This window comes from Pyxicephalus adspersus, chromosome 2, assembly GCF_032062135.1.
Source record: "Pyxicephalus adspersus chromosome 2, UCB_Pads_2.0, whole genome shotgun sequence".
NCBI classification, from domain to species: Eukaryota; Metazoa; Chordata; class Amphibia; order Anura; family Pyxicephalidae; genus Pyxicephalus; species Pyxicephalus adspersus.
The window spans coordinates 20,103,010-20,130,241 of record NC_092859.1 but is presented as its reverse complement, the minus strand read 5'-3'; the positions used below and the strand labels follow the sequence as shown (position 1 = coordinate 20,130,241).

Below are 27,232 nucleotides of genomic sequence, written 5' to 3'. Positions count from 1 at the left end.
TTATTAACTAGCTATGCTGATCTTAGGTTGTATGTATTAAGCTTTAATTATTTAAATTATATGCTGCATTTTCTAAGTTTAATATGAAAATCTAATGGGGCTGACTCATGTTCGTTTTTTTTTTTTTTCTCTTGTAAAAAAAAAATGGTGTTCGTTCATTGAGGTGATTATATTTTGGAAACAGTGTGTACTTTGAGCTTTAATCTATACTCTGTGTTCAACACAGGCATTTTTTAGGCCATGTGGGTGGCAGCCACTGTATTGTGACCCCACTCTTCAGTAACCACCCAAAAACTTCCAGTTGGTGCACCCGGCTAAAAGGGGCTGGGGAGATCACCGCATACTGTTCCCTTCAGTTTGCCATACACGAGATGTGGTGTGTATACACATAGTTGATTGTATTATCGTACAAGTAATGTTGTAGTTTGTTGATGTGTAGGAATTGATTTGACTACTGCGTTCTCGCTCTACACAAGGATTAATATTAATGCTGAGTTTTAAGGAGGTATAGGAATGTGCTTACAAAGTCGTTGTGTAAAACTGTAATCAATATGATGAATTGTTGAGAGGGGGTGTCATGTGTTATCTTTGTCTGTTTACATTTATTTCAGACTACGCTGTGCACTGTGATCAGTGTATACAGAATGCTGTGTGTGTTGTGTTCTATGAGAACAGTTAATGTTCTATGGACTGAGCTCTGTCACTGGGCCTGATTTAATAAATTTCTCCAAAGCTATACTTTCAGCATTTCAGTGAAGCTGAAGCTGAGTGATTCAGCAACCTGGAATGGATCTGGTTCGGGATTAAAAGCATTTGCTAGCAAATAACTTAGGAAATCCATTACAGGTTTTATGGATCACCCAGCTTTACTAATAAAGTGTATCCTCTCCAGCCTTTAAGAGCTTTAAAAAAATCAGGCCCAATGTAAATGGAATGTTGTGTGTGTGCTGGGTTCTATTGGTATGCAGATAATGCACTGTGTAAAGGGGTTTGTTGGTCTGAAGAGAATGGTTTGTGTACTGGGTTCTAATTGTGCAAAAAGTTCTCTGTGTTCTGTGTCTACAGAAATTAAGGGATGTGCAGAAGTAGGCTCTGTCTGTACACAACTATTGTTCATTTTCTTTATCCTAATGCATTGATCAGCCAAAAGATTAAAACTACCTGGCTTAAATTTTTGCTATATAAAATATCTTTCACCTGTATGCTTCAAACACCACAAGGTATTGTGGTGTTGGAAGCAGATACCTTGGGGCACACTGCTTCCACCAGTCTGCTTTCTTTCTTGACTCTTTCATGGTATAGTATCAGATGGGCTAAGGATCTGCATCAATGGGTCTTGGGGGCCAATGATCTGCATCAATGGGTCTTGGGGGCCAATGATCTTGATGAAGGTTTATCAGTTGTCCTTCCATGGAATACTTATGGTAGGTACTAGGGAACATTTCATCATGCAGATGGCCCAATCATCTAGCCATCAAAATCTGGCTCATTGATAGGTGCCATAATAACAAGATCATCAGTTTGAGGCAATTTACCGATTTAGTTCTTTTAATGTTTTGGCTGAAATGTGTAATAAAATTACATGTACAGGGTCTATTGGTATTTATATCTTTCAGTAATGCTTTCTTGGCTGCATTTGAATACCGGTAGTGCAAAGCTATACATGTGGTGTCTGTGCACAAGCAATACTTTCATGTTTCTTTTATATTATCATATATATAGGAATAGGGCACCTTTGGTATTTGAGGAACATTGTATAAAGGAATATTTTGGTGTACAAACCATGCTATGTACACTACCTTTAGACTTCTCTCAACCACCTTGCCCCAGTGGAAGCTTTGAAATCATTTTTGGAAGTCCGAACAAAAAGCAGTTCATCAGTAATCATGGGGGAACTATTACCCCTTACATTGGTGGTCAGTTTGGAAGAATACTATCCTTACAGACAACTAACTAGATCTCTGGTGTCATGCTGGTCACTTTGCCAAGAAACTCCAGCAAACTCTAGATGACCCCTAGGTGTGAATGACTGCTATAGGGAATGCTAGGAGTACCGTCTCTGTATAGTGAATGCATTGTGCACAAAGCTACATATGTTAATTGTATTTGTCTTTGTCTGTGTAGTTGTGTTTAAATGCTTGGTCATGTATTGGAGCTATGTGGATGGGGAACTCTTTAAATATCTCCCAGGTCTTCAGACAACCTGTTTTTTTTATTCTATCCATAGCTCATTGTATATTAGCTTGGTGATCATTGGGAAGAATGCCTTTTTCCTTGCTGGCCGGCTGGAAGGATGTTACCCTTACATATAGCCAAAAAGATCATTGGTGTCAAGTTGGTCAAGGAACATCTAGCAAGCTCTGGTGGAACCATAGTATTCCACAGAACCTTGATTAGGAAACTCTAGTCTATACTGTAAAGTTCTGTTTGTGCCAAGCTTTTCGAAGGGGGGTATGTTCTTGGCTCTGAGATGTGCAGGGAATGCTGTGTGAACGAAGTCTTGTCCTTGGCCTTTCTTTTCTCAATTACCAGCTCCAATCTTTCTTTTTCTTTCTCACACTCATCAATTGAAGAGCTGTACATCTTGTCTCCCTTTCACCATCCTCGTGTAAGTGAACCTTTCCCAGTTCCCCTGACAACAGGAGGAAGCATTTGTTTGCCGTGGTCATCAGCTGTGTGTAGAAATGTCAGTACGGTGTTACACCAAGCACAGAGCTTTGTCTGTAACCTCCTCATTTCCGAGAGGAATGTTGCCCGCTGCTATATTAACTCTGCCCTATCCTTGCCTGAGCGCTAACAGGTTGTATCCAGCTGTGCGAATCTTACAGAACCACTTTTTTTTTTTTTTTTTGTGATACTACAATGCAAACCAGATGTGCACTCACATATGCTGACTTTGTCTCATAATTCTTTGCTGAAGCTCTATTGTTTGTCCTGTTTCAAAACAAATTTTTTAGTAGTCATTTTATATAGTGGGAAAACTGGAAAAATGCTTACAACTGCGTAAAATATAAAGTATTTTAAGATCTACCAGAAGGCTGAACAAGTCTCAGGAGTGAGGTGAACAGTTCACCTAAGAAATAGCCAGTGATGCCTAAACTATATAGGTTGTGGTAATATAGTGGAGGCACGAGTTCACTGGCCTATGGAAAGTGCATAATGGTTCTAAGATTTATTAAAAAGCTGTGTAATTCATAAATGATTTGGCCTTGGACCTAGGTCCTCTTCGATGTAACCCCTTTTCTTGGTCATGCAGGCCATAGCAGCACATAGCCCCTGCAGAAGCATATACAGGTTGACATTAAAAAATCTGGCAACCTCAGGACCTGAGTGCCAGATTTTCGAAAACTCTGTTTTTTTATGGTTACATACGCTTTATATATTTAACAAAAATGACTACCAGTACAGTCCTTTAAATAGATGCTAAATTCAAAATGGGGCTATACAGCAGCAAATAAATGAGCAGGAAAGCATATGAAAGCAAGACCCAACAGCGGATTCTGGGGTACAGCGCCATTAAAACTTAAACGGAGCCTCCAGAATACAGTGTAAATTTGAAAATGCGCTCTGAAATCTGAAGGAACCAGTTTATCGATGGCCGGATTTTTGAATGACAAGCTGTACTTGCTTTCCTTTTGCTTCTCGAAGAAGAAAGAGCGATATAGGAGGATATCTAATCACTTACACACCTTCCATGTTGAGGCATTGGTGTGTGATCAATGACCACCTGGGGTCCTTTGTAGGAATGTACCTTTTCTTACGTACCTCTCACTTTGCAACCTACCTCTGCCATACTTAAGCTCGTGGTAGTTCCTTTGTTACACATCACCTTCACCACAGCACATTTCTGTCAATACTTCATCATTGTTACCTGTGTAGAGAGCTGGAGAAGACTGAGCTTGCACTTTTTGGACTTTCTGCATACTTTGGATTTGGCTCCAACCTTTGGCATCACTTTCTAGTCTATACAGCTTGCAGCTATATTCTTTGCAGTCTGTGGTAGGGTGTGCACTATATCTCCTGAGAACTGGAAGACTTTGCCTAACCACTGGGACCCAGGGAAGGATCCCTAAATCCAGGTGTCCTCTGTGTTTCCAAGGAAAATAATTTTGGTAAAGAATCCTTGGGTCATCTATAGCTTAAGCAGGGCTGCTTTTGCTCATTTACACTATTGTACAAAGCATCCAGGGAGTAGAGAAGGCAAGCTGTTGCACAAAGCATTGGTTTTATTTAAGAAATATTTTTTTTAAAATTATGTACAGTAAAAAGTCTTTGTGCATCATCTGATTAAAACTCCGGTGACAGATTTAATGCACAGACAATTTCCAGCAGACTAGAAGATTTCTAGAATGTCTTTACCCTTTGGATACTCAGGAAGAATAAACACCTCTTTCATTTATTAAAGTGTCTAGAAATGGTTGGCCTGCCATTGCTGATACTCTGACTATACTTTGTTACCTTGCTACTTTTAACACTTTGAGTCACTGATTTAAAAAAATATCCGGTACATGCTGCCAAAGTCTCCACTACAAATTTATGTACAGAACCAGCATTAAACCCAAAGGATCTGTGCATGAGGCACAGACATCTAATATCTTTATAATTTGAAATCGGCAACACCGGTGTTATGTGTTTTCCTTATATAATCAGCTGAGGTTGCCAGAAACTGACATTTCTGAACCTTTTGTGCATATTTCCAGATGTTCAGGTAGAGGCACAGCTTTAATTGGCAGAGCATAAAAGAAGCATATTATATTGCCTGTGATTCTGTAAAGAGGTGTGAAAAACATGCATTATTGGCAGCAGCCAAGCACTGGAGGAAAAAAAATCTCTGGCATGGGCCACAGTCAGATTCAAACTCCTGCTGTGTTAGACTGGTGGCAATGGACTAAAGAGCAGTTAATAAAGACTCCTTAATAAATGAGTCCCAAATTGGCTAAATCCATGCAGAATCTTAACAGGGTTGTGGAGTCGGAGAGCTCAAAGTAATTCTTGGGTAACTGGAATTAGAGTGGATAAAGAAGCCTGAATTTATATTTCAATACAATATTTTTTTATTTTAAGGAGTTAACAGTATGTTAAAATTTGGTTTTATTTTACTGATAATAGTCACTCCTCCGCTATAAATATTTTGACCAGCGAATAGTTTTTTCCCCCAGGGTGAAGTCCAGATGAGACATTATGTAATCTGGAAATGTTACATTTTTTAAAGCAGATTATAGATTATAAAAATTGTTTTTTTTTTTGTTTTTGTTTTTTTTGTTCATTTGTTATTTTTTTTTATAGTTTAGCTTTCTTTTTTAGTAGTACCAAAAGATATATTATTTATTTATATATGGATATTTGGAACTGCCTTGATTAGCACCAGATAAAAGTTGCCCTGCAAACAGAAGACACCACTGTATAATTGTAAAATTGTTAAGCAGGGTGTTCACCACCAATTACTCACTTAGCCATGAAGGTGTGGTAGTATGAGCAGAATAATGGTTTATATTTCCTTGTTACACTACTTAAAATCACACGTTAGACCCTGCTGCAGCCCACATCAAAACTCCACTCCTGAGACCACTGAGGAACACAACTGGGTTAAAAATGGAATCCTCCGATATCTGAATCAATAGGAAAACTCTGCAAAGCAAAAGGTTGACACCAAAACATGTATTCCTATTGAAAGGTTGTTTTCTAAACTGTAAGAAATAAATTCAAGTAGAGGGGATAAACCTCCCCAGGGTAGACATGAACAGCTAAACTGACAGGGGTTCTAGCCATTCTATGCTTTAGTGCAAAACTAAAAATTGTTCTTTAACAATCCTTTAACTTTTTTTTTAAGTATTTTGTATAGGTGGAGGTCCTCTCTGCATCTTGATGCTGACCCTCCTCCTCTTTAATTGGGTTTAATTCGAGGTACATGATCACTATAACGTATTTCTTGGTTAGCACAGAGTTTGAATATTCTCCCTGTGTTCTTGAGCATGTTTTTTCAGGTGCACTGGATTCATCCCATAACTCAAACACATACTGGTATGTTATTAGATTTGTTCAAAGAAACTGTGTATAACTGTGAAAGAGATATTGGACTGAAAGTTCCTTGAAACCTAGAGACAGATGTGAATCGGTGTACAAAATGTTGAAAAAAAGTTGTAGGCACTTTAGAACTTGCCAAGTACGGTAGTCCGGTTCCTATAGACAACAAAGGCAATGAGGTGGCTTTTCCCAGAATAGTTTTTGGCATAAATTTATGTCATTTCATGTTCAGTAGAAGCACAGGTAACTCATAGGCTTGACCAACAAAACAGTCAAATATTTTGTTTAGAGCTTACACACTCTATTGTAGTTGCTGGATACGATAGATAGTGATAATTTTTGGTGACAATAAAACAACTAAAAGCTATACAGACAGTTCAGTTCTTTTCTATGGTAGGCAATAGTGGTCATTAAAGCAGAACTAAACCCAGTGTATACTCGTCTGTCCCCATTATGTTGTGGGTGTTTCAATCTTCTTCCTTGTTCTGATCTTAAAGCCTCTCGATTGCCTGAGCCAGGATGAAATGACACGCTCGCGTCTGCTTTACCCACTGGGGTAGCAGTGATGTGCCAGGTATCCTCAAATTTTAACAGTAGAAAGGCGATCAGGCAGGTAAGAATGCTTATTGCAGAAAGGACATCTGTTCCTTTCTGCATTAAATCCTTGCTTGATTCTGAATTTTTAACATGGAACTAGTCCGGCTTTTAGTGATCTGCACTGAAGATTGCTAAATGATATTTGGAGGCATTTACCAAAGATAGATTTTCACCTGAGATGAACATTTGTGCGTCACATAAATCTAGCATCCATACAAGGCTTACGCGAACCAATCTTGGGATTATCGAGGTAATGAATAAGGATAATGAGACGGCATAGGTTGAGTGTGTACCTGTTCCAATTATTGAATTCCATCCTTGTAAATACATGAAATACAATTTAATAATGTATAATCTGGTTAATTGGCAGATAAATAAAATTGACTAACCATGGTAGATAAGTCGGTGTCCAATTTTGTGTTTTCAGTAGATCCCGAATTCTGCTTAGTGCCAAAATAAAAAAGTTACTGCTCCTGTCTTTGCATTGAAAAAAGTTATTTTTGTTCCATTACTTTTTTTCTTATCGATAACATGAAACTTCACTTTCCTTTTGCTGTAGACTTTATATGAGTTCTCTCTAAGTAATTTTAATGGTCAAGCAGTTGATTTAGGATGGCAGATGAGTATAGTACCTACATGTTAGATCTAAGGAAAGGCAAGGATTTTTTTTCTTTGGTTCTTTAACCCCTAATCTGCTAAAAGCTTTCTTCAGAACCTATACCAAGTATTTTTGCTTCTGGTATTCACAGATAACCTCAGAACATCTGTGTGACATCTGGCGATCACGTGGTTGTGACGTGGCCATTAGTCGAGAGACTCCGCCGGAGGGTGGGGGGTGAATACAGAGCAAGAGGCAGGGAGCAATACCGCAGGGAATGTGTAATTAAGTGGTCAGGGGAACTATCGGCCACCTTGTCTGCTGTTTTCTTATTGCAGGAAAAACCTCTGATCCTGCTAGAACTTCCAGATTGTTTTATCTTTTTCATTTTTTACCTTCAAAAATAAAAGCTGCCAATAACTTTGCATGGAAAGCTCTGCCAGTTTTAAAACCGCACTAGCTAACAAACAGCTTCTGCAGTTATGTAGGTGGTGGATTTTTATCATTTATATCTTATTAGGAAGAGAAAGTTGTACAGAGAGGCTGTTGTTGCTGACGTGTCCCACCTTAAGATAACTGTTGACATGAACCTTTATAAGCACTGTAGAGCCTTTCTCAACCTTTTTAACATGGGGGAACCCTTGAAATAACTTTCAGGTCCCCAGGGAACTCTTGCTACAAATACTATATGCACAGCTCACAGTATATTAGTGTGGTGGTCAGTAGGTAGAATGTCTTTCATATCCGGTCATTGGGAAGAATATTAGCCTTACAGATGGCCAAAAAGTACTTTGGTGTCAATTTGGTGCGAGGTGGAGCGTCGGGCTAAACGGGCCTAAGAACCTCGCAGACGGTATCATTACTGGGCCCATCTGACCATCCAAACACTACAAGGTCTCTATTGTTAAAATAAAGAATCGAACATTCCCTGAAACAATACTTTGTGGGCATCCTCTAGGTGCATGTGTTTGAAGGGCAGTAAATTCCCACCAGGGAATGTTTGAAGGAATGTCCCGATTCCAAGTTTTGGAGCCCAAAGTGTTGTCAGTGCAGTCCTGTATCCATTTTTTTTGTCATGATAAAGGAAAACGGCATAATCAATTGTGAATGTTAGTTATTTGCCTATATTAGTTGAAAATGACAAGCTGATGAAAATGTCATAACCTGAGGAAGCACTTGTACTATTAATAGCACCAAAAGTGGAGAAAATAAATTGTTCACTACTTTTCTTTTGGAAAATGTTTCAGAAAACCTGATAACCTATACCAGATTCCTGATGAGTGATGAAAAGATGTTTAAACAAACACCATAGATCTTGGTCTATTTTAAAGTGGAAAATAAAAATGTCCGAATGTATTTGTTTTTTTGTTGGCAGAAGTGCACAATAAATGCATAGATTCAACAATGCCGAAAACCATAAAAATGGCTTTTTAATGCTTTAAGCAAATAGTTAATAGATGTGTTGCTTTAAAAAAATTGGCAAAAATTACTACCAAAACACTTTCAATAAAACTAACCAGCGTTTGATGAGTGTACGTATTGAATTAATAGCATTCTAATGATTGTAATGTTAATATACTCTGTAATATATGTTATGTAATAACTGTGACTGATGTATCTCCACAGCTTGCGGGGATACTCTACAGGATAGTCAGGGCAATTTTTCATCTCCAGGATATCCGAATGGTTACTCGGCTTATGTGCACTGTGTATGGAGACTGTCTGTCACCCCAGGGGAGAAGGTGTGTGTGGTGGTCCGATACTTTCTGACATACCATTACATTTTTTTTTTTTTCCTTAATGTAAACGTCACCTGAAACTTAACTATTATCTGTAATGAGCTGCAAATATTTCTCTTCTGAAAGCACGTCTTGGTTTTCTTTGCCATTGTATGTGCTAAAATCTCATTACCGCCTCTTTGTAGATAATGCTGAACTTCACCTCTTTGGATGTGTACCGTAGCCGTCTCTGCTGGTATGACTACATCGAGGTCAGAGATGGACATTGGAAAAAAGCTCCTCTCATTGGTACTTTCCTTTGTTCTGTAATAGCTGCTGTATTATTCTGAGAATGATCTAAATAGAACTGTACACTTTGTAATCACTGCTGCTTTTTCAGGCCGTTTTTGTGGCGAAAAGCTCCCTGAGCCGATTGTATCCAGTGACAGTCGTTTGTGGATTGAGTTCCGAAGCAGTAGCAACTATGTGGGGAAGGGGTTCCATGCTGTGTATGAAGGTAAGTGAACAAGTGGTACGTGATCCAGGAATAAGGAGTTGAGAGTTTACAAGCTTCCTTTGGTAAATGCTGGTCTTACAAGCATTATGTACACTGAACATTGCCAAAGCTTTCTTGTAACCTTTATAGCATCTTTCTTAGCACCCTAATTCATTGCCTATGGGTGGCTGCGGGTAACCTTACCGCCCATCTGAACTAATATTTACTACCATTCAGTGGCAAGATGCAAAGATAATCTGGTATTTTTGGTTATGGACAGTGTGACCCCTCTTCCTTTTTCTATAGGCCTGGCAATTTTTGATTTGCACAAAGCTACTAGAATATTGGAGCTTACAGAGAATTTAATAAACTCCTTTGTGGCAGCTGAATAGAGCGGTGCGGGTGTAAAGGAGCCATAAGAAGATAAAGCTCAACAGTTTTAAAAGTTTTCTAGTTCCTTTGTAACTGTTTTTGTAGATTTCATATTTTTTTCATTTCAACTGAAATGGCAGCATTGTCACCCATGTGATAGGGATAGTCCAACTGTATATATATGTGTAGATTTAAATAGACTTCAAGTTAGGCCCCAGCTCTCGATCTTTGTCTTGCAGCTTTGTGTGGAGGAGAGATGAAGAAGGACAATGGTCACATTCAATCCCCTAATTACCCAGATGATTACAGACCAAACAAGTCCTGCGTATGGAAACTGCGGGTGTCTGAAGGCTTCAATATCGGAATTACTTTCCAGTCTTTTGAGGTATGAAGTAGGTAGGGAGTAAAGGCTGCAATAGTCCTGGATTATTTTCTTTTGCTTTCCTTTTTTACCGTTTCCTGATTTCCTCATTCATCTTATCCTATATTTTCTCTCTGTTTATTAATAAACAGTATTTATATCCTTTCTTATGCTTAGTTCACAATTTTATTAACTTTTTAAACATAAGAAACCTCTTGAACTAACCTTTAGGTATTTAGGGAACCCCTACTATAATTACTATATCCACAGTACATTAGTGTGCTGGTCAGAATTTCTCCTACATTACTGGGCATTGGGAAGAATGTCACCCTTACAAATAGCCAAAAAGATCATTGGTATCAAACTTGCCTGAGAGTTAAAAAATCACCCACATCCACCCATGATAGGTGGATCTTCTCCAGTCTTGGAGAACTTTAGTAAATCAGGTCCAATATGTAAATTATATGACTTTATTTATATGGCTTTATTTGCAGTACAGGAAGAAGTAGTACTCTGTGTAATTAGGCTCTAATACAGACTACTGAATTATTTGTAACATTTTATGGTTGAATTACAAATGCTAAAGATGTGTCTATATGACTGGAATTCTGCTGGAATTATAGGACCCCAGTGACTTTAAAATTCTTGTGGTATTTTCCCAGAAACTCTGGCCACCATTATTGCTCAGCCCCATGATGTAAACCATCGGCACGGTCTGGGTTGATGTCATCATGGTGCACCAAGAGAAGTTCTCATCACAGGGAGGAAACTCGGTCACAGTAACTCAGAGTTCATTGAATATTAAAGGCAGAACGAGTGACTTGTCTGCTTTCATCGTTAACATTATGTATTCCTGTGGCAGCTGTTGAACTGACAGATTTTTCCATAGTCAACTGCCCAGTAAATGTGTGCTTCTAAAAATGTCCTTATGTATTATGTCCTGGGAAGAGCTTTCTGGGAGAAGTAGATGGAGAACGTTTTGTCATCTCAGTACTGGCTCTAGTTATACGAAAGGAGAATGCTTAAGCATCTTGTACATTACAATCATATTGGACACATTGAGGCTAATTTGATAAAGGGTTATGGTAACATAATAAAATGTGTGAACCTGCACTTCTATAATCTAATCAAGCATACTGGAAGTAGTGTATATATTTGTGTATTTATATATTTGTGTATTTATATAGCACTAACCTCTTCCACAGCATATTCATGTTCCTGTCTGTTAATGCAGCTCCTATAGCAACTCCGAATTTCTTTAAAGTATTTTAAAGTATAATTAAGGACTGGCATAACAAACAATACAAACCACAAACTAAGTTTTTGACTATATACCGGTAGTTATCGTACATTCCTTTTGTCCCAAAGTATTGTCCTCGGTTACTTCTGGTATCTATCGGCTATTAAGCACAGTTCTATCATAGCCTGTACATGTGAAAGAAAAGAAAGTGGAAAGAATTTAAAAACTAATAAAGCTACAGTTATTTTTTATTTTTTTTTTTAACTTTTTTTTTTTTTTTTAGACAGACTATGCAGGCTGTTGCTGCTATGCTATCTGTTTATCTATCCCATAGTGCTCCAGAAAGACCTTTTGTCGCATATTAAATGATTATTTGTAAAACAAAACTTGCACACATAGCAACAGATAGGACACATCTGTTAAACTAATTTGCTGTCCTAGAAGCAGCCATGCACTTTCCTGTTATTATTGTCAATTGCATAGTAAAAAGTTATTTCTTCTGCAGTATTGGGGAATCTGACAACTCGAATACCTGTCTGCCTTATTATTATTAATATTACACAGTATTTATATAGCACCAACATATTATGCAGTACTGTACAAAGTCCATAGTCATGTCACTAGCTGTCCTTCAAAGGAGCTCACAACCTAATGTTCCTACCATATGTCATTAATACAGTTTAATTGGGGGGGAAGCCAATTAACCAAACTGCATGTTTTTGGAATGTGGGAGAAAACTCACCCAGACACAAAGAGAACCTGCAAACTCCATGCAGATAAGTATCCTAGCCGAGATTCGAACCTGGGACCTAGAGTTGCAAAGGCCAGATGCTAACCTCTGAACTACTGTGCTGCCCTTGAAATTATTGTAATCTACCAAGAGCAGCCACAACTGTTGTTTTCACTCTTACTTTTGTCCTTAGCTCTTCATACATTTTGATTCTTTTCACAGAGGTTGATGAGTGTTCCCGTCCTCATAAAGGTGGCTGCGAGCAACGCTGTGTGAACACTCTAGGCAGTTACAAGTGTGCATGTGAGCCAGGGTTTGAGTTGGCACCAGACAAGAAGTCGTGTGAAGGTAGGAAATAAGTGATGTGTATATTCCTTATAAAGTATATGTAAAGCAATGAATGGCTATATGAAATTACTTAATAAGTACCACACAAATCTCCCTGCTCGGTAGTGCATAGAAGCCTCCATAGTTGGAGGAATGTGTGAATTGAGAAGAGCAGATCACATGACACAAAGTGCTTTTCGTAACTCTGTGGAAGAGCGGAAGCTCCGATTGGAGAAAAGTTTTTGAGCACATTGCTTTCGTTTTTTTGTTTTCGCTTTGTTTTCCTACACACAGAACTATAATCCAGTTCTGTTGTGATGTGCCAGCTTCAGATTTCCAAAGTGCACATTTGTAAAGCAGTGTGTAGCGTGTTTTGTTTTGGGTTTTTTGTTTTTTTTTTTAGGTCATCATGCTTCTCTTTAATCCTTTAGGTTTACTACACCCCAGCAAATTTGCTGCCAATTTTGCACTCTAGCGATCAAACCAATCCAATATTTAGGTTGGTAATTGATCAGTTGTAGGTCCCATGAACAGTATTCTGCCACCCTTAATATTGTTCCCAAATAGGAAACATTTAGAATTCTGCTTGAATGTACTTATGATGCAACTTATGTGCTTTTAAATATTTACCAATTTAATAATCACAAGTGATTGGAACCTAAAAATCTCTTACAATCAATCAGTTGCTTTAATTCTCATTAAACTCTCTTCAGATTTAAAACTTTTATTTATTTTGGTAAAAAAAAATTAGTATTTTTTTTTTTTTTTTTAATCCCTTAATTTGCTCTTCTGCAACCTCTCATGATCACTTTGTTTCTTTGAGCAATTTAAAGGCAAATGTTAGCAGTTCAGAACTACTTGAAAGTATATTGTATTTGTCTTTCTTCTGAGGCTCGTTCCTACCTACACCTTTTATATATCTATTTTGTTATTAGTGGCACTGTACCCCTTTCAATTCTATATCCCTTTGCAGCTGCCTGTGGCGGTTTCCTGACCAAACTGAATGGATCCATTACTAGTCCAGGGTGGCCAAAGGAGTACCCACCCAATAAGAATTGCGTCTGGCAGCTGGTGGCACCCACTCAGTTCCGCATCTCTTTAAAGTTTGACAAGTTTGAGACTGAAGGCAACGATGTGAGTTCTAGTCTTAGTGTCCATGTTTTTTTGTAACCTCTTAATATTTTGTGTTTTCTTCTATTTCTCCCTTTGGAATTCCCTTTCTACTGTGCCTCTGAAATAAAATAAACCCAGATATGTGCTAATTTTTCACATATGTTACACCATCTGTTGAGACTTTTTGTAACTTTCCCACAATAATTCAAGATAACTTGCACAACAGGTATTAAATCTGCTTTGTGTTTAGAAGTTGTCATTACTTTTACAGCATTTCAGTATCTGTGGCAGTTTTTAGTGGATTCATCTTGGTGGAGGAGGGGGGTATTGTAGGATTTTCCTGGCTAACATGGTGGTGACGCCTTGATAAGCTTGGTGCCTGGAGCGTCTGTTAATGCATAGATCTGGGTCCTTCCCTATGCATGATTTTGGAAAGGAATAGTTTGTTGGCAGTCAGATGGTTTATACTTCCAGAAAGCAATCTAATATATCTGTGGGCAGTTGTGAAGTCAACCGTTTCTAGCACCTTCACTGTGCACAAGGAGGCATAGAGAAGTTACCAAGTCATTGTCAGTACTGCAGTTAGGTGCAGTTGCCCTGTGTAAAATTTAGGAAGGTGAGTAAGGGGTTAATCACTCTTATACAACGTTTTAAAAAGTTTACAAAACTTTTCAGCTTCATTGCTTATTTTTTTTTGGCTTGATCTTTCTAACAACGGTCTAGGTTTGCAAATATGATTACGTGGAAGTTCGCAGCGGCTTGACATCAGACGCTAAACTGCTTGGAACATTTTGCGGAGCAGAGCTCCCCCCAGTGATTACTTCTCAGTACAACAATATGCGTATAGAATTCAAATCTGACAATACCGTGTCCAAGAAGGGATTCCGGGCCACATACTACTCAGGTGAGCCTCTTCCTTGCATGATGATCTCCTATCTTCTGTGCCTGAATGTTAAGGGTGGGGGAAGGGGGTGTTCATAAGGTGCAAGGATATCTTGAATGTCTTTTAGCATGATGACCAAACCATCTTGGTCATAATCTGCATTGCTGTGTGATTTCATCATCTCTCTACTGCCCTGGCTAATGCATCGGGTGACCAGGCATACAAATTTTACCTATGTCCTATTATTCAGTAGGTGGAAATATAAGATCAGATTTCCCAACCATGCTGTCATGCCTAGAACAGTACAAGTTTTCATGATGAAATGTCTTTGAAGTTGAAAGCCAATGTGAAGCCAAGTTTAGGAGTACCCAGGATTCTAAAACACAAGCCGACATAAATGAACAGTCCACAGATGTAGAGATTTTTAGGGCAGTGCACTCATTGTCATGATCTTTTGCCATGAACACCAGACTTTCCAGACATCACTTCTTTTCTTAGCCTTTACTGGCTGGCAACAAAATTTGACACCTATATATAGTGATACCTATATAAGGAGGAAAAGTTGTAAATGCCCTACAGCAGGGGTGTCAAAACCTTGCCCGTGGGCCAAATCTGGCCAGCAATGTCCTTTTGGATGTCCGTGGGCCAGATTTAGCCCTGCATTGGCCGCGTCTGGCATTTCTAGCACTCCCCCTCCGCTACACGTGGGAGGTGCCAGGAGGCTTTTGGAGGTACAGGGGCTTCTTGGCGACCCATGGCCTTGTGTCATATAGTGGTGTCTCAGGCTGTGAGTAGCCTGCTGTTATCCAAGTGCCAGCCGTGATCAGATTATCTGAAGGTTTAAGCTGCTGTCCTTGTTAGTAAAAAAAACAAATGTATGTGTAGTCAAGTTTAGCGCAGGTGGGTTTTATAAGCATCTTCCGTGGTCGGTGAAGACGCACAAGCGCCCCCTCCTCTGTTGGCATTCCTTAGCAACCTGTCATCAGGTTTTATATCTAATGAGAATGAACTTCCTCAATTTTTTTTCAATAAATTTCAAGGTTTACCCGCGTTCTTGTCTAAATTTTTAATTTTGGCCCACTATGTATTTGAGTTTGACACCCCTGTCCTACAGAGATCATGCAATGCTACAGATTTGTTTCTCCTCTGAGATCAGTTTATTGTAGCTAATGTAGATTGCTAAAAGAATATTGATTATTTCTTCTAAGCCACTGCCATCAGCCAGAGAATGCCAAAATGTAATATTTTAGACCCAAATAAACCCAATGATGAACTAATGGTTAACGAAAGGCTGTTTAGTAGCAAAAAGAATTGGTCAGGAACTAGACTTTACAAATTACAAAAAACATTTCATTTCTGTGCTTGGCTGTATCCACAACGCCAGGACCTTTTTTCTCTTTCTACACGCTGTTCTTATTTGTTTATTTAACCCATTTGCTATAAAAATGTGTCGTATTCAGTTTGAGGTTTAGTTGGGCTTTAACAATGATGTGGTCAGTCTCAAGTAAAGCGTTGGTCTTACAGAGGTTGGATATTGATGAATGTGAAAAGGTCAACTATTGTCCCTATTATTGTAAGCTCTTCGGAGCAGGGTCCTCTCCTCCAGTGTCAATGTAGGCATCTATCTGTCATTTGCAACCTCTAATGTACAGCGCTGCATAATATGTTGGCGCTATATTAATTTTGTTTAATACCAAATGGAAAATTACACTTTGGGTCACTTGTTTTAGTGGTGCGTGGTTTATATAGGTGGCATTTAATTTAAAAGGATTTTGGTTGCTCAGTCTAAATTTCATGACAGCGTGCACGGTTGTAGGTCCAGCATGCAGGAAATCTGATCTATAGGACATAGGAATCCATACAAGCATGGTGGTATATGGAAAGCGTAGTATGTGTCATTGTCTGTACCTTGCTCTGAAGACAAGCAAATCTATGAAGACCCTTTTGGTCAGATCAGTCTATAGTAATTGTTATATATATGTTGTATGAAATATATTTCAGAAGTGGCTGTGACTGTTCATCACTTTGCTTGCCTGTAGAGCTTTCAAGACACTGCCTATACTATTGTGTGTGTGCCATGTAAGAAAATTGTTCTTCTTGCCTGTTGCAACCAGTCCTGCTCTTTCATTTTTTTTTATTCAGATTAGAAAAATAGCACTTACAAGTTGATTATTTGCAGAGGGCAATTGGAACACTTTGCTTTCAAATAACTTTAACATATGATAGTACTGTTTATTGAGATGAATGAAACCTGAGTTAACCAGAAGCTTTTGAGGTTAATGTAATTTAGGAACCACAAGGGACTTGATCGGGTCAGTTTTTATACAGCCTATACTGTGAAATTCTGCGGCCATCTAAACTTTTTCTCATAGTAAAATCATGAATTTTTAGTTTTTTAGTGGCTCAACCCGGTCCCATCCCTTGCATGGTTGCATGCAGTGCTTGGCATTTAAGCTGCATGATGTCCTCTCCTTGCACGATTATGCCTCAGCTTCTGGCTCCCAGCTCTGCATCATGGATCAGAAGGAGGAAACTGTTACACCTCCCCCCCTTGTCCCCGGCTCACTCCTTTCTTTGTCTGTCCCCCCATCCCTCTCTGTCCCTGTATTTCCCTTTTCCTTCCCTGATCTTTTTATCATTCCTTTGTCATCTCCTCTTATATTGCTTATCTCCTCAACAATTGCTGGTCCTTCCTGCAACCATCTACCTCCATTACTTCCTCCTCTACTCCCTCTTTCCTCTTGTTCTGCCCTTTCCTCTACTCTTCCCTCTCTTCCACCTTCTCATTACAGAGATGAAGAACAAACAGAAGTTATTACAGCTGCAAAAAATGAACCAGCAGCCTCAACAGCCGAAAAAGGCTTTACCTCGGAACCGTCCCCGAATGAGAACGAGGACATCGAAAAAGACTCGCTCCCCTTAATGAATGCCCCTGTCCTGACATTTACCCCATCAACTCCATATAACTCATTCTCCTTCCTTTTAACCCAGCCCAAATCCTCATTTCCCCTCTCCTGTCCGTCCAGCATCCATGTCCTACAATGCATTTCTTCCCAGCGGACCTGGGATAGCACCCCCACTTCTCTGACATTTGGGATTGGTGGGGGATTTGCCTTGGCAAATAACTTACTTTGATCTTTTTTTTTATTATTTTAGTAAATAAATATCTATTTTTATTGTTTTTTAACCAGATGTATCATATCCTTGGTGCCTATAGTATAGGGGGGGGGGATTTGTTTTTATTTCTTCAAAGGTATCTCATCTGCAATCAGAGATTTCCCAATCCATTTACTGTTGCCTGTGCACCCAAAGGGAACGTGTTTTACTTTTGTTTTTTGTTTTTTTTAAGTTCATAAAAAAAAATTATGTGGGAAAACATAATCTTTCTTAAAGATGACCTATCATGATAGCCATATGGAAGCCTCCTTGACTTTTTAATGCATGCTTTTGAGCTGCAATCCTCATCCATTGTATGTTACTAACCTGAAATGAACATGCAGGTCAGAACTTCTTTATTTCAGGTCAGTCACGTAAGGGTTTGTTCACACAGATGGTTAGCAAGTGATTAAGACAATGATTACTACACAGTTGACAGTCTATCAACCATCAGTCAACCACTACCTCCTTTCCCTAATAAGAATTTGGGAGGTGGTTTTAAAAGATGGTTGAGACATGTTTGCCAGCTTCCATGATATATTCTTCATTCTCAGATTCTGTTTGAAGTATCCTGCAGTCCGTTGTCTCTTTGAAGACCGCCAACTGTGTTGTGTTTCAAACACCTGACAACCTCTGGACAAGGTGAACATGGTTGAAGGCAGCTGGTCATATGCATTTGAAAAGGGGTAATTACAACTATTTGTCCGTAATGGCAAAGGATGAGCAAGACATGGAATTTAGACCTTTAGAATCACCAAGTTGGCAACAAATTCTCACCTGTTCCTGTGTTTGTGGGTTCTTGTTAATGGATTAGTTCCACTAAATCTGCTATATCAACTATGGGTAGTGATAATTTTATTTTTTTATTCACTATGGGATCCAGAAACAAGGTCTCCTCGCTTGAATTCTTAGTTCTGCTATCATTCCGTGTATGACTTTTAACTTAATCATGGTACCGTAAGAATGATTTTTCCTGCTTTTGATAATGTGGATAGGTGGAGCAGGAAATTTGCGTGCAGAATAAAGCATTCATTTTGAAGAGACTAACCTTTTAAACGAAATGTCTCCATTTTTCAAGGAGTCTTTACATGAACATGTGATCAAGCTTTGTACATATCTTTAACAAGCAGTAAAATAGCTTTAAAAAAAAATTGCTGATCTCTGTAACTGCAGATACTTTAGTCGCATTTCTCAACCAGGGTTCCTCCAGAGGTTGCTAGGGGTTCCTTGAGCAATGAGAACTTTGTGCCTCTTTGTCCGTTTAGGTGACACAATGATCTGTTTGACTATCTATAAGGGTGACATCATTCCCATTGGCCAGCAATGTAAGAGGCATTCTTCCTACTGACCATCATGCTAATGTACTGTGGGCTGTGGATATAGTAATTGTATAAGGGGTTCCCTTATCGCTTCTCTGCCTTTTGGCTAAGATCAAGTGTAGTACCTAATCCTTCCAGTGTTCAGAGTGGAACGACGCTGTATTCCTGGCAAGAATGCAGTGCACTAGAACCTCTGTTAGGACGGTCTGCTTGATGGTGTAGCTCTGTAAGGGGCCTCCCTATGCTAATTCCTCTGGCCTGAGTCCACCTGAGAGAGGCATGGGGCCTGCCCTGATAAGGAGCTCCCAGATAGTGGACTGTCCTGCTGGTTGGAGCGGGAAACCCTTGGCTTGGCTATCAGGTCTTGAGAGCAAGCCGAATCTCACTGAGTGTCGTCCCCCTGGAGTGGCGAACTAAGGGTACCCTAAAATCGCTTTGGGCGTGGGAGCCCACTTTGATTTTATGTGTACACAGGCACGTCACATGCTGATTTAGCACATCACCTTCATTCTGCATTAGCTGCAGCTAGTGTTAAGATGGGCGATTTTTTTTACTCTTGCCCAGTGTGTTATGCACTTGGGCACCTATTTTTTATGTATTTTTCTGTTGTCACTGTCACTGGTGTGGTATTTGTGTGACACTGTTTTGATGGAGGGTGCTATTCCCTTATGGGCTAGCCCTAAAGTCTTGGGGAGTACTTTGGCCTTACAGTCAAGTACTCTCCCCTACTGGGATTCTTTCTTCGGGAGAGCTCCCAGCCTAGTATCTGGTGGGACTGCCTATGCAGTCCCATAGAGAAAAGGACCCCGTCTGACGGGTCAGACGGACTAGTGGGTCTACTTCAGCTTCGGCTGAATGGACCCAGTACCCAGCCCCCGTCAGGAGCCTGGCTTCAGGGGGTCTGGGGAAATTGGGTGGCCCTTCTTCTTCTTTGGAGGAGGGATCACAATAGTTGTACCCCAGTGCACGTTTTTTGTGTGGTGTTTTTGCACTTTTTTTCCGAGCACAGGGTTTTTTGTTTAGAGGATCACCTTATGCGAAATTCAATTAAAAAAAAAATATATATATATATATAAGGGGTTCCCTTATGACCTGAAGGTTTACAAAAGGCTGCTTTAATATAAGAAATTCATTCTTAAAGTTTTGGAAGCTTTAAAGTTCATATGATTGTTCTAGCAGTTCAGAAAGGTGCATCTGCTGGGAAAATAAATTATTCAAAGTGCTTGGAGTTTGAGGTCAGTAAGGGCTTGTTTTCAAGCTCATTTATTGCTTTTACACAAATATAACCTATTCACTAGTTCACTTTTAAAGTGTGAATTCTGATTGAGATTTAATCTATCAACTTAAGAATCCCTTCATTGCACAGTCATATGAGTCATACCCGCATTGGATATTGGGCTTGGTAGGTTGATAGCACTTCAATTTATGGGAGGTTCACTACATAATGGTAAGAGGAAGTCTGAGTGATGGTGGCTGACACATGCTGACTGAATACCTCCCATCACTGAACCCCATCCCCAATTCCTCAAGTTGTTGGTGCACCTTCTATCTTTCTCAGGTAATTGACTTGCTGGTGGTGGGTGTAATAATTTTGTCTCCTCTCTCTTCACTTCTGTTCTCCTGCCTCTCCATTCTTCATGATGATCGCTCCATTGTCCCTGTGTTACAGATAAAGATGAGTGTTCTCGGGATAATGGGGGTTGTCAGCACGAGTGCACCAACACTCAGGGCAGCTATACCTGCCACTGCCGGAGCGGTTTCACCCTGCATGAGAACAAGCATGACTGCAAAGAGGGTAATCTAGCCTCAAATGTCTGTAATATGTTATGTATGTTGTTGTCTCTATGCACTTCTGTTGGAAATCACAGTCTAATGGGTCTTCACTAATGTCAGATAAGCAGGACATTGTCATAAGTGGATGTGGGTTGTTGCCATTGGTTCTACCTGCCTTGAATAAAACATGCAAGAAAAAGTAGACACCCATCATGAAATAACTGAACTGAAGGTAGGACAACAACCACGCTATGGAACATCTGCAGATATCTCCTTAACTAGACTGTTGGTACACAAAGTTGGCTTTAAGTTAGCTTTAAATGTTTTTTATTATATAGCAGCCTATTAGTTCATTTGATATTGTAGCTTAATTTTTTCAGGCAAGAAACATTTTAAGCAAATCATTGCTTTATTCAAAGATACCTGTTCATCTTTCTAGAAAAGAAGTGTCCCTGTCACTTCTCATCAGTTGAACTGATAAATAAGATATTAACTTTCTTTCAAAACAATCTTCTGTAAATGATTCATCTTGACTCCAATGTAATTTGGAGAAAGAAAGAAAGACTTGTTGATAGTTTTTTCCTAGTGTGACAGCCATGGCTTCTTCCATAAATACAGCGAGTAAGTGAGCGTTATCACCCTAGTGTTCTATTACTAAGTAGTAAAGAAAAAAAATGCAGCCTCCACATCTAAAAACTTTTATTTTTCAAATAACTCTTTTCCAAAGTCTTGCTTATCAGGGTCTCTTCCTCATTTCAGCTGGTTGTAACCACAAAGTGACTGCCAGTAATCAGAACATCTCTAGCCCCAACTGGCCAGACTCTTATCCAAGTAAGAAGGAGTGCACATGGCAAGTGGCAGCCACACCAGGACATAGAGTTAAACTGGTAAGTCATAAGCATCCCCCCCTCATCCTAAGGAGGTAAGAAAAATATACATTGCAATTCTATCCAGATGTATACGGACATATGGCATCCCTCTATTGTCAAACAATCCTTTACTTTGGTGTTCAATCTCTCCTCACTCCCATCATGATGGAAATATTACCAGAATCTAACTGTTCAAAGACAAGCATCAATTATACTTAAACACATGAGACTGTTGGGATCATTTTGCAAGGCTACCAGCAGGGTTCAAAGTATGTATATATAAAGCTAAAATCTACTATTGTCAGCCTCCATTAGCCCTGCATGCAGTTTCCATACCTACAAATCTAGGTTAGGAGGGGTAACCAACCAAATGCTTGTGTTCAACTTGGCACACAATACACTGGACATAGCCGCAAAATATTTTACAGTTTGATATGATTAAATGGGTTGTATGCAACAGTCAAAACTGGTTACTTGCCCCAAAACTTTACATGAGAATAATAATAATATTAATAAACAGGATTTATATAGTCCCAACATATTACGCAGTGCTGTACATTAAATAGGGGTTGCAAATCACAGACAGATACAGACAGTGACACAGGAGGAAGAGAGGACCCTGCCCCAAAGAGCTTACAATTTAAGAGGTGGGGGACGTAGCACACAATATGAGGAGGGATATGGAATTTGGGGGTAAGTGTTTGTTTGTTTTTTGGGTCTATATTACTTATGTATGTAATGCCCGGGAAGATTCTCATTTATTCAGGTCATGGTAAAGTAATAATTAGCCACATTTAACCAGATTTGCTCTTTAATGTTTAAAACTATTTATTGGTAGTAGGATTAAGGCAAGTTACCCATGGGGATATACATGCAGGGGTATGTTGCTGACACTCACTGGAACTGATGAAGCCAAATAGATGAAATATTGCTGAAGATATTTCAAGGAGGAGTACAATTGAACGTGACTAGCTACTATTATTTATAAAAAAAAAAAAAATTAAGTTAGGTTGTTTATTTGTTGGGACTTTGTTTTGTGTCTCACCTTTTGTGCTGATCTCTGCTTTTCCAGGTGGTGAAGGAGGTAGATCTGGAATCCCATCAGGAATGTATGTACGATCATGTTGAAGTTTACTCTGGTGCTGATGCTCAATCCCCTGTCTTGAAACGGTTCTGTGGCAGTAAAGTCCCAGAGCCCATCATTGCCTCAGGAAGCAACATGTTTGTGAAATTTATCTCTGACAATTCTGTACAGAAAAAGGGATTCCTGGCAGAGCTGACAACAGGTGAGTAGCACATCCCTGGCAACATTATGGGCCTGATTTATTACAGCTCTCCAAGACTGGAGAGGATACACTTTCATCAGTGAAGCTGGGTGACACAGAACACCTGGAATGGATCTGGTCCAGAACTGATAACATTTGCTAACAAATAGGAAATGACTTTTAAGAAATCCAATCCAGGATTGTTGGATCACCCAGCTTCACTGTTGAAACTGTATCCTCTCCAGCCTTGGAGAGCTGTAATAAATCCAGCCCGATGTGTTGACCTATTATCTGTTACATAAGCAATTTAGGTTTCTAGTTGTTTCGTTTGTTAATTGGAATCACTGCAGCATCAGCCACATAGAAAAGAATGGAATTTCCACTGGAAATTTATTTTCAGGAAAGTTCATATTGCTAACTAGTGTTACCAAGGCTTCAAGTGTTGGGAATATAACAAACACAGGATTTTGGGAGGATTATACTTCTCTGTTAGCTAGAGATTACTTATTGAAAAGAAAAGGCAAAAGGAAGCATAAGCTGACCTATTCAGCCTATTTCTTTAAGATGCCATAGTAGCGATGATGGTTTCTTTAATTCATGGAAAACTGGTGAACCCATAGTGTGCTTTATAGTCATCCAGGGGCTCCCCCACAACCCAGCATTCTGATAATTAATCTCTGCTTCAGTAGTCCAGAGCATTTGGTATGCGCCAACTTTCTTTAGCTAAGATGCAAGGCGACACAGTGTCTGCAGTTAATAAAAAGTCTTTGCATTGTAAACTTTTTGCCAAGTGGGAAAAAGAACATGAAATGTCCTGGATGTCTTAGGCCACCAGAGCAGTGACCAATTAACATAATTGCTAAAGGGACAGAAGGGTACCCATGCCTACAGACAACACTAAGGCACGGGAGGCATTATCCGTTTTCTTTTCTTTTGATCAAGAAACCCTTAAACTCATCCCGTTATTTACCACAATTTTTTTTCAGTAGGCTCTTGACGTTGTCACTTGCTGGGGACCTTTTGATATCCAGCATCCATTACCATTTCAAATCAATAGGGAAGACACTGGAAAAAGTAACAAATACTCCTCTGATTGCTGAATAGGGTCCAGATTCTAGAAGTTTAGCTTAGCTTTAAAAAGAATGGTACTGGGGAATGTATGCATCTGGAGGAAGGAGAACAGAGAGGGAAGTGTTAAGCTGACTCCACTTCATCCGTTCAGTGATCCCATGATGTGGAATCAGTTGATTAGGAGATCAGAGACAAGACGCTGCTCATACCATGTCACACTGTGCTGCTTTTAATAAATAAAACTAATTTTAAGGGCGTGTTAATGAATGAGCTGCATTATTTGTGTGTTTTTATCTGCTTGGTCATCAGTTTATTGCAATCAGAACAATGAAAGGTTTTCCACAGGACTTGCACAACACACTGCTGACCTTCTCATTACATAATTTTTCTTTGGTGTTTAAAAAAAATACTTTCCTAGGGCTCAGTACAATTTATAGATACCCATATTTAAAAGTCTACATAAGCGAAGGCATGACTCGGGGGGGTTTAGTGTCCATGGAACAATATCTGTATAGAGAATAAATGGCAGGAAAAGAAAAATGGAGATTGTTTAGTACATCGGTATTGCTGTGCACAGCTATCTTGCAAAACATTGCACATACCACCAACCTGCCTGTAAAATATGGCTCTGCACTTGATACATTCTATATATATCTTTTGGGAGAATATGGCTGATTTTTATCTGTGATTTTTCTTTTTACAGAGTGCGGAGGAACACTGCAGGCAGAAGTTCGTACCAAGGACCTGTACTCCCATGCTAAGTTTGGAGACGACATACATCCATCTGCCTCAGAGTGTATATGGCACATAGTTTCCGAGGGAAAGTATGGAGTAGAGCTGGTCTTCCAGAGTTTTGAGCTGGAAGAAGAACAAGACTGTGGTTATGATTATATAGAGCTGTATGATGGACCAAATGAGGGAGCCCCCAGGATGGGGCGATTCTGCGGGTCAGGGGTAGGTATGCTGCTAAGTGCATCATGTGTATCCTAACTTTGCTATCCATATGAACTGATCGCTTTCATGTTAGTTTTATGCTGTCACCTAAAAGGTAGAATAATCATAACATCCAGGTGACTGGTGTTTTTTAAGGAGGTAAGAAATGTATTTTTCCTACACCAGTCATATCGTTGTACTTGGTATATAATGCATAGTCAGCAAAAAGCTCTGCATAACAAGTTGTGTTTTTTTTTTCATTATAATCTACTCCTTGGTTTTAATCACAACTTTATCTCCTACGGGAAGCAGTTCTGTAAAATCCCTGACTGTTAGCAGACTTCAGGGAAACTGCTTAGGATCAATTCACATTTATAAAAGAGCATAATCTCATATGTCATGCTTAGTGCATTTCTAATAAATGGGTATTATGGTCCTTTGTCCTTTTCCCAGTAGAACAGGAAGCCTACAGACCGAATCTGGCTTGCATCTCAAATACATTTACAAAGTCTGCTTATGTAATGAGGTTTTAATAATGTCAATGGATCAATATTGTGAAACTAAGGGCAAACATATACATGATGTAGTCAGTCACTAGCAATATCCCTGTAACATACCATAGATTTAGTATTGTTTTTACATGTGGATTCTGGCAATTTTGGAAGCTTGGACAAACCATACAACACTGATTAAGGTGCTCACAATTTGCAACCAGCTTTTATTTGTAGGGATGAAATCTGTTCCAAGAGAGAAAAAAAAGCTTGTGGCTTTAGGCTTCATGAAGACAGGTTTTGGGCTTTTGTCAGTGGTGTTAGTTTGACATCAGTAACTTCTTGGATCATGCAGAATTGATTTATTTTTATTATATATATAGATAGATAGATAGATAGATAGATAGATATGGCTATACAGCTCACCAATGTATGTGCTGTGCATTTCTGTGTTTTGCAGTAAGAAATGCATTATTGTAAAAGAGCCCTAGAGGTCTTTTTAAATGCAGAGTGTTGATGTTCACATTGATGTGCATTGCATTAGGACAACACATTTTAATAGAATGAGCTGCCCAATGCAGCACTGAATCATAAACTGTGCGTTGTGTAACTTTAAAAGTGCACACTACAGCAACGCATGTCACCAGGACAGGAAACAAGAGGAATTGTAGGTAGAAAATAGGTCGTCAAGTTGTAACAGAGAGTGTAACTCCTCTACATTCCAATTCATATCCCAATAAATAATTTTTGCTGAAGTTTTACCACATTTTAGGGATTTCAGCAACTCATCATATTAAAGAAAAATATTTTTTAATTGTTTTATTTCAAATAATACATGTAAATGCAAAGTATTTATATCCGTTTAGTTTTTCTTTCATACAGGATGTGGAAAGTAAGTTGGCAAAAACTTCTAGTCAGACTTTTATATAGTAGTCTGCTACTGAAATGTCATAAATAGCAGTCCGGCTGCAGCTCTGTTTGATCACCATGTAATTGGTCTTTTCATTTCCGTACAAGTAGTCGTTTGAGGTGCAGCGGTCTGCTCACACACTGGCTGTTTGCATACACAAAATGAATGGTTACATTTTAAGGTCAGCCGACCTAACAAGAGAGTGTTCTGTGGGCCTGCAGCTTCCAGGAAATCATTTAAGCCGTTTGTATAAAAAAACCAGAGACAGCTGGGTTTCCTATTAAAGTACGGTGAGGGTAAATCTTGTCACTGTGGTGCTATATGTTCTCAAATTCAAGTGTACGAGTTTTCTTCACGGCAGTGATTCATACTGCAGTGCAGCGGAGTTCACCACTGAGCAAAGAGTAAAAAAGAAAATAGTCCAAATCCTGACTATACTTAATGTTTATTAGATATGCTTATTATTATAAATATAATTCAAAATACCTTTTTGTATTTGTTTAAAAAAAAAATGATCCGGCATCAGCGCAAAAATCAGGAGTAGAGGGCAGCAAAAACTACAGCTGCTAAATCACAACCTAAAAAAGTCATGTCAGTGCTGGAAGTGGTCATGATGATCCAATAAAATAGCCATAAATACCCAAATCTTTTAATATGTATATTAGGCTTGGATTACACACTTGCAGTTTTTGTCCCCTTTATTTTTTTTTACTTTTCTCATTTTAACCGCAGTCTTTGAAGTTGAAAAGCTGCTGATCTGACCTTATACACTCCCAGCTCTTTAGAGTGCATAACTGTGAAATCACATATCCCAGGGCTTTATTTGCTGCTATTATGCACTTGTGGATAAAAATGTAGTGCAACACGGAGGTTAGTGCTAGGTTCCAGGTTCAAATCTTAGCCAGGACACTATCTGCATGGTGTTAGCAGGTGCTCTGTGTCTGCGTGGGTTTCCTCTGGGTACTCCGGTTTCCTCCGACATCCCA

The 27,232-nt window shown here is 39.1% G+C and overlaps 1 protein-coding gene and 1 pseudogene across 1 annotated transcript in view; both read left to right on the top strand.

Moving 5' to 3' along the window:
* BMP1 (bone morphogenetic protein 1) overlaps positions 1-27,232 on the top strand; it is a 58,218-nt gene that overhangs the window by 28,060 nt on the left and 2,926 nt on the right. Inside the window, 11 exon segments of the mRNA XM_072399836.1 lie at positions 8,846-8,961; positions 9,144-9,246; positions 9,338-9,454; positions 10,045-10,208; positions 12,220-12,484; positions 13,437-13,597; positions 14,300-14,480; positions 20,604-20,729; positions 21,467-21,594; positions 22,649-22,862; positions 24,616-24,866. Of these exon segments, the coding sequence (XP_072255937.1) occupies positions 8,846-8,961; positions 9,144-9,246; positions 9,338-9,454; positions 10,045-10,208; positions 12,220-12,484; positions 13,437-13,597; positions 14,300-14,480; positions 20,604-20,729; positions 21,467-21,594; positions 22,649-22,862; positions 24,616-24,866 (1,826 nt within the window).
* On the top strand, positions 19,021-19,129 carry LOC140325055 (U2 spliceosomal RNA; annotated as a pseudogene).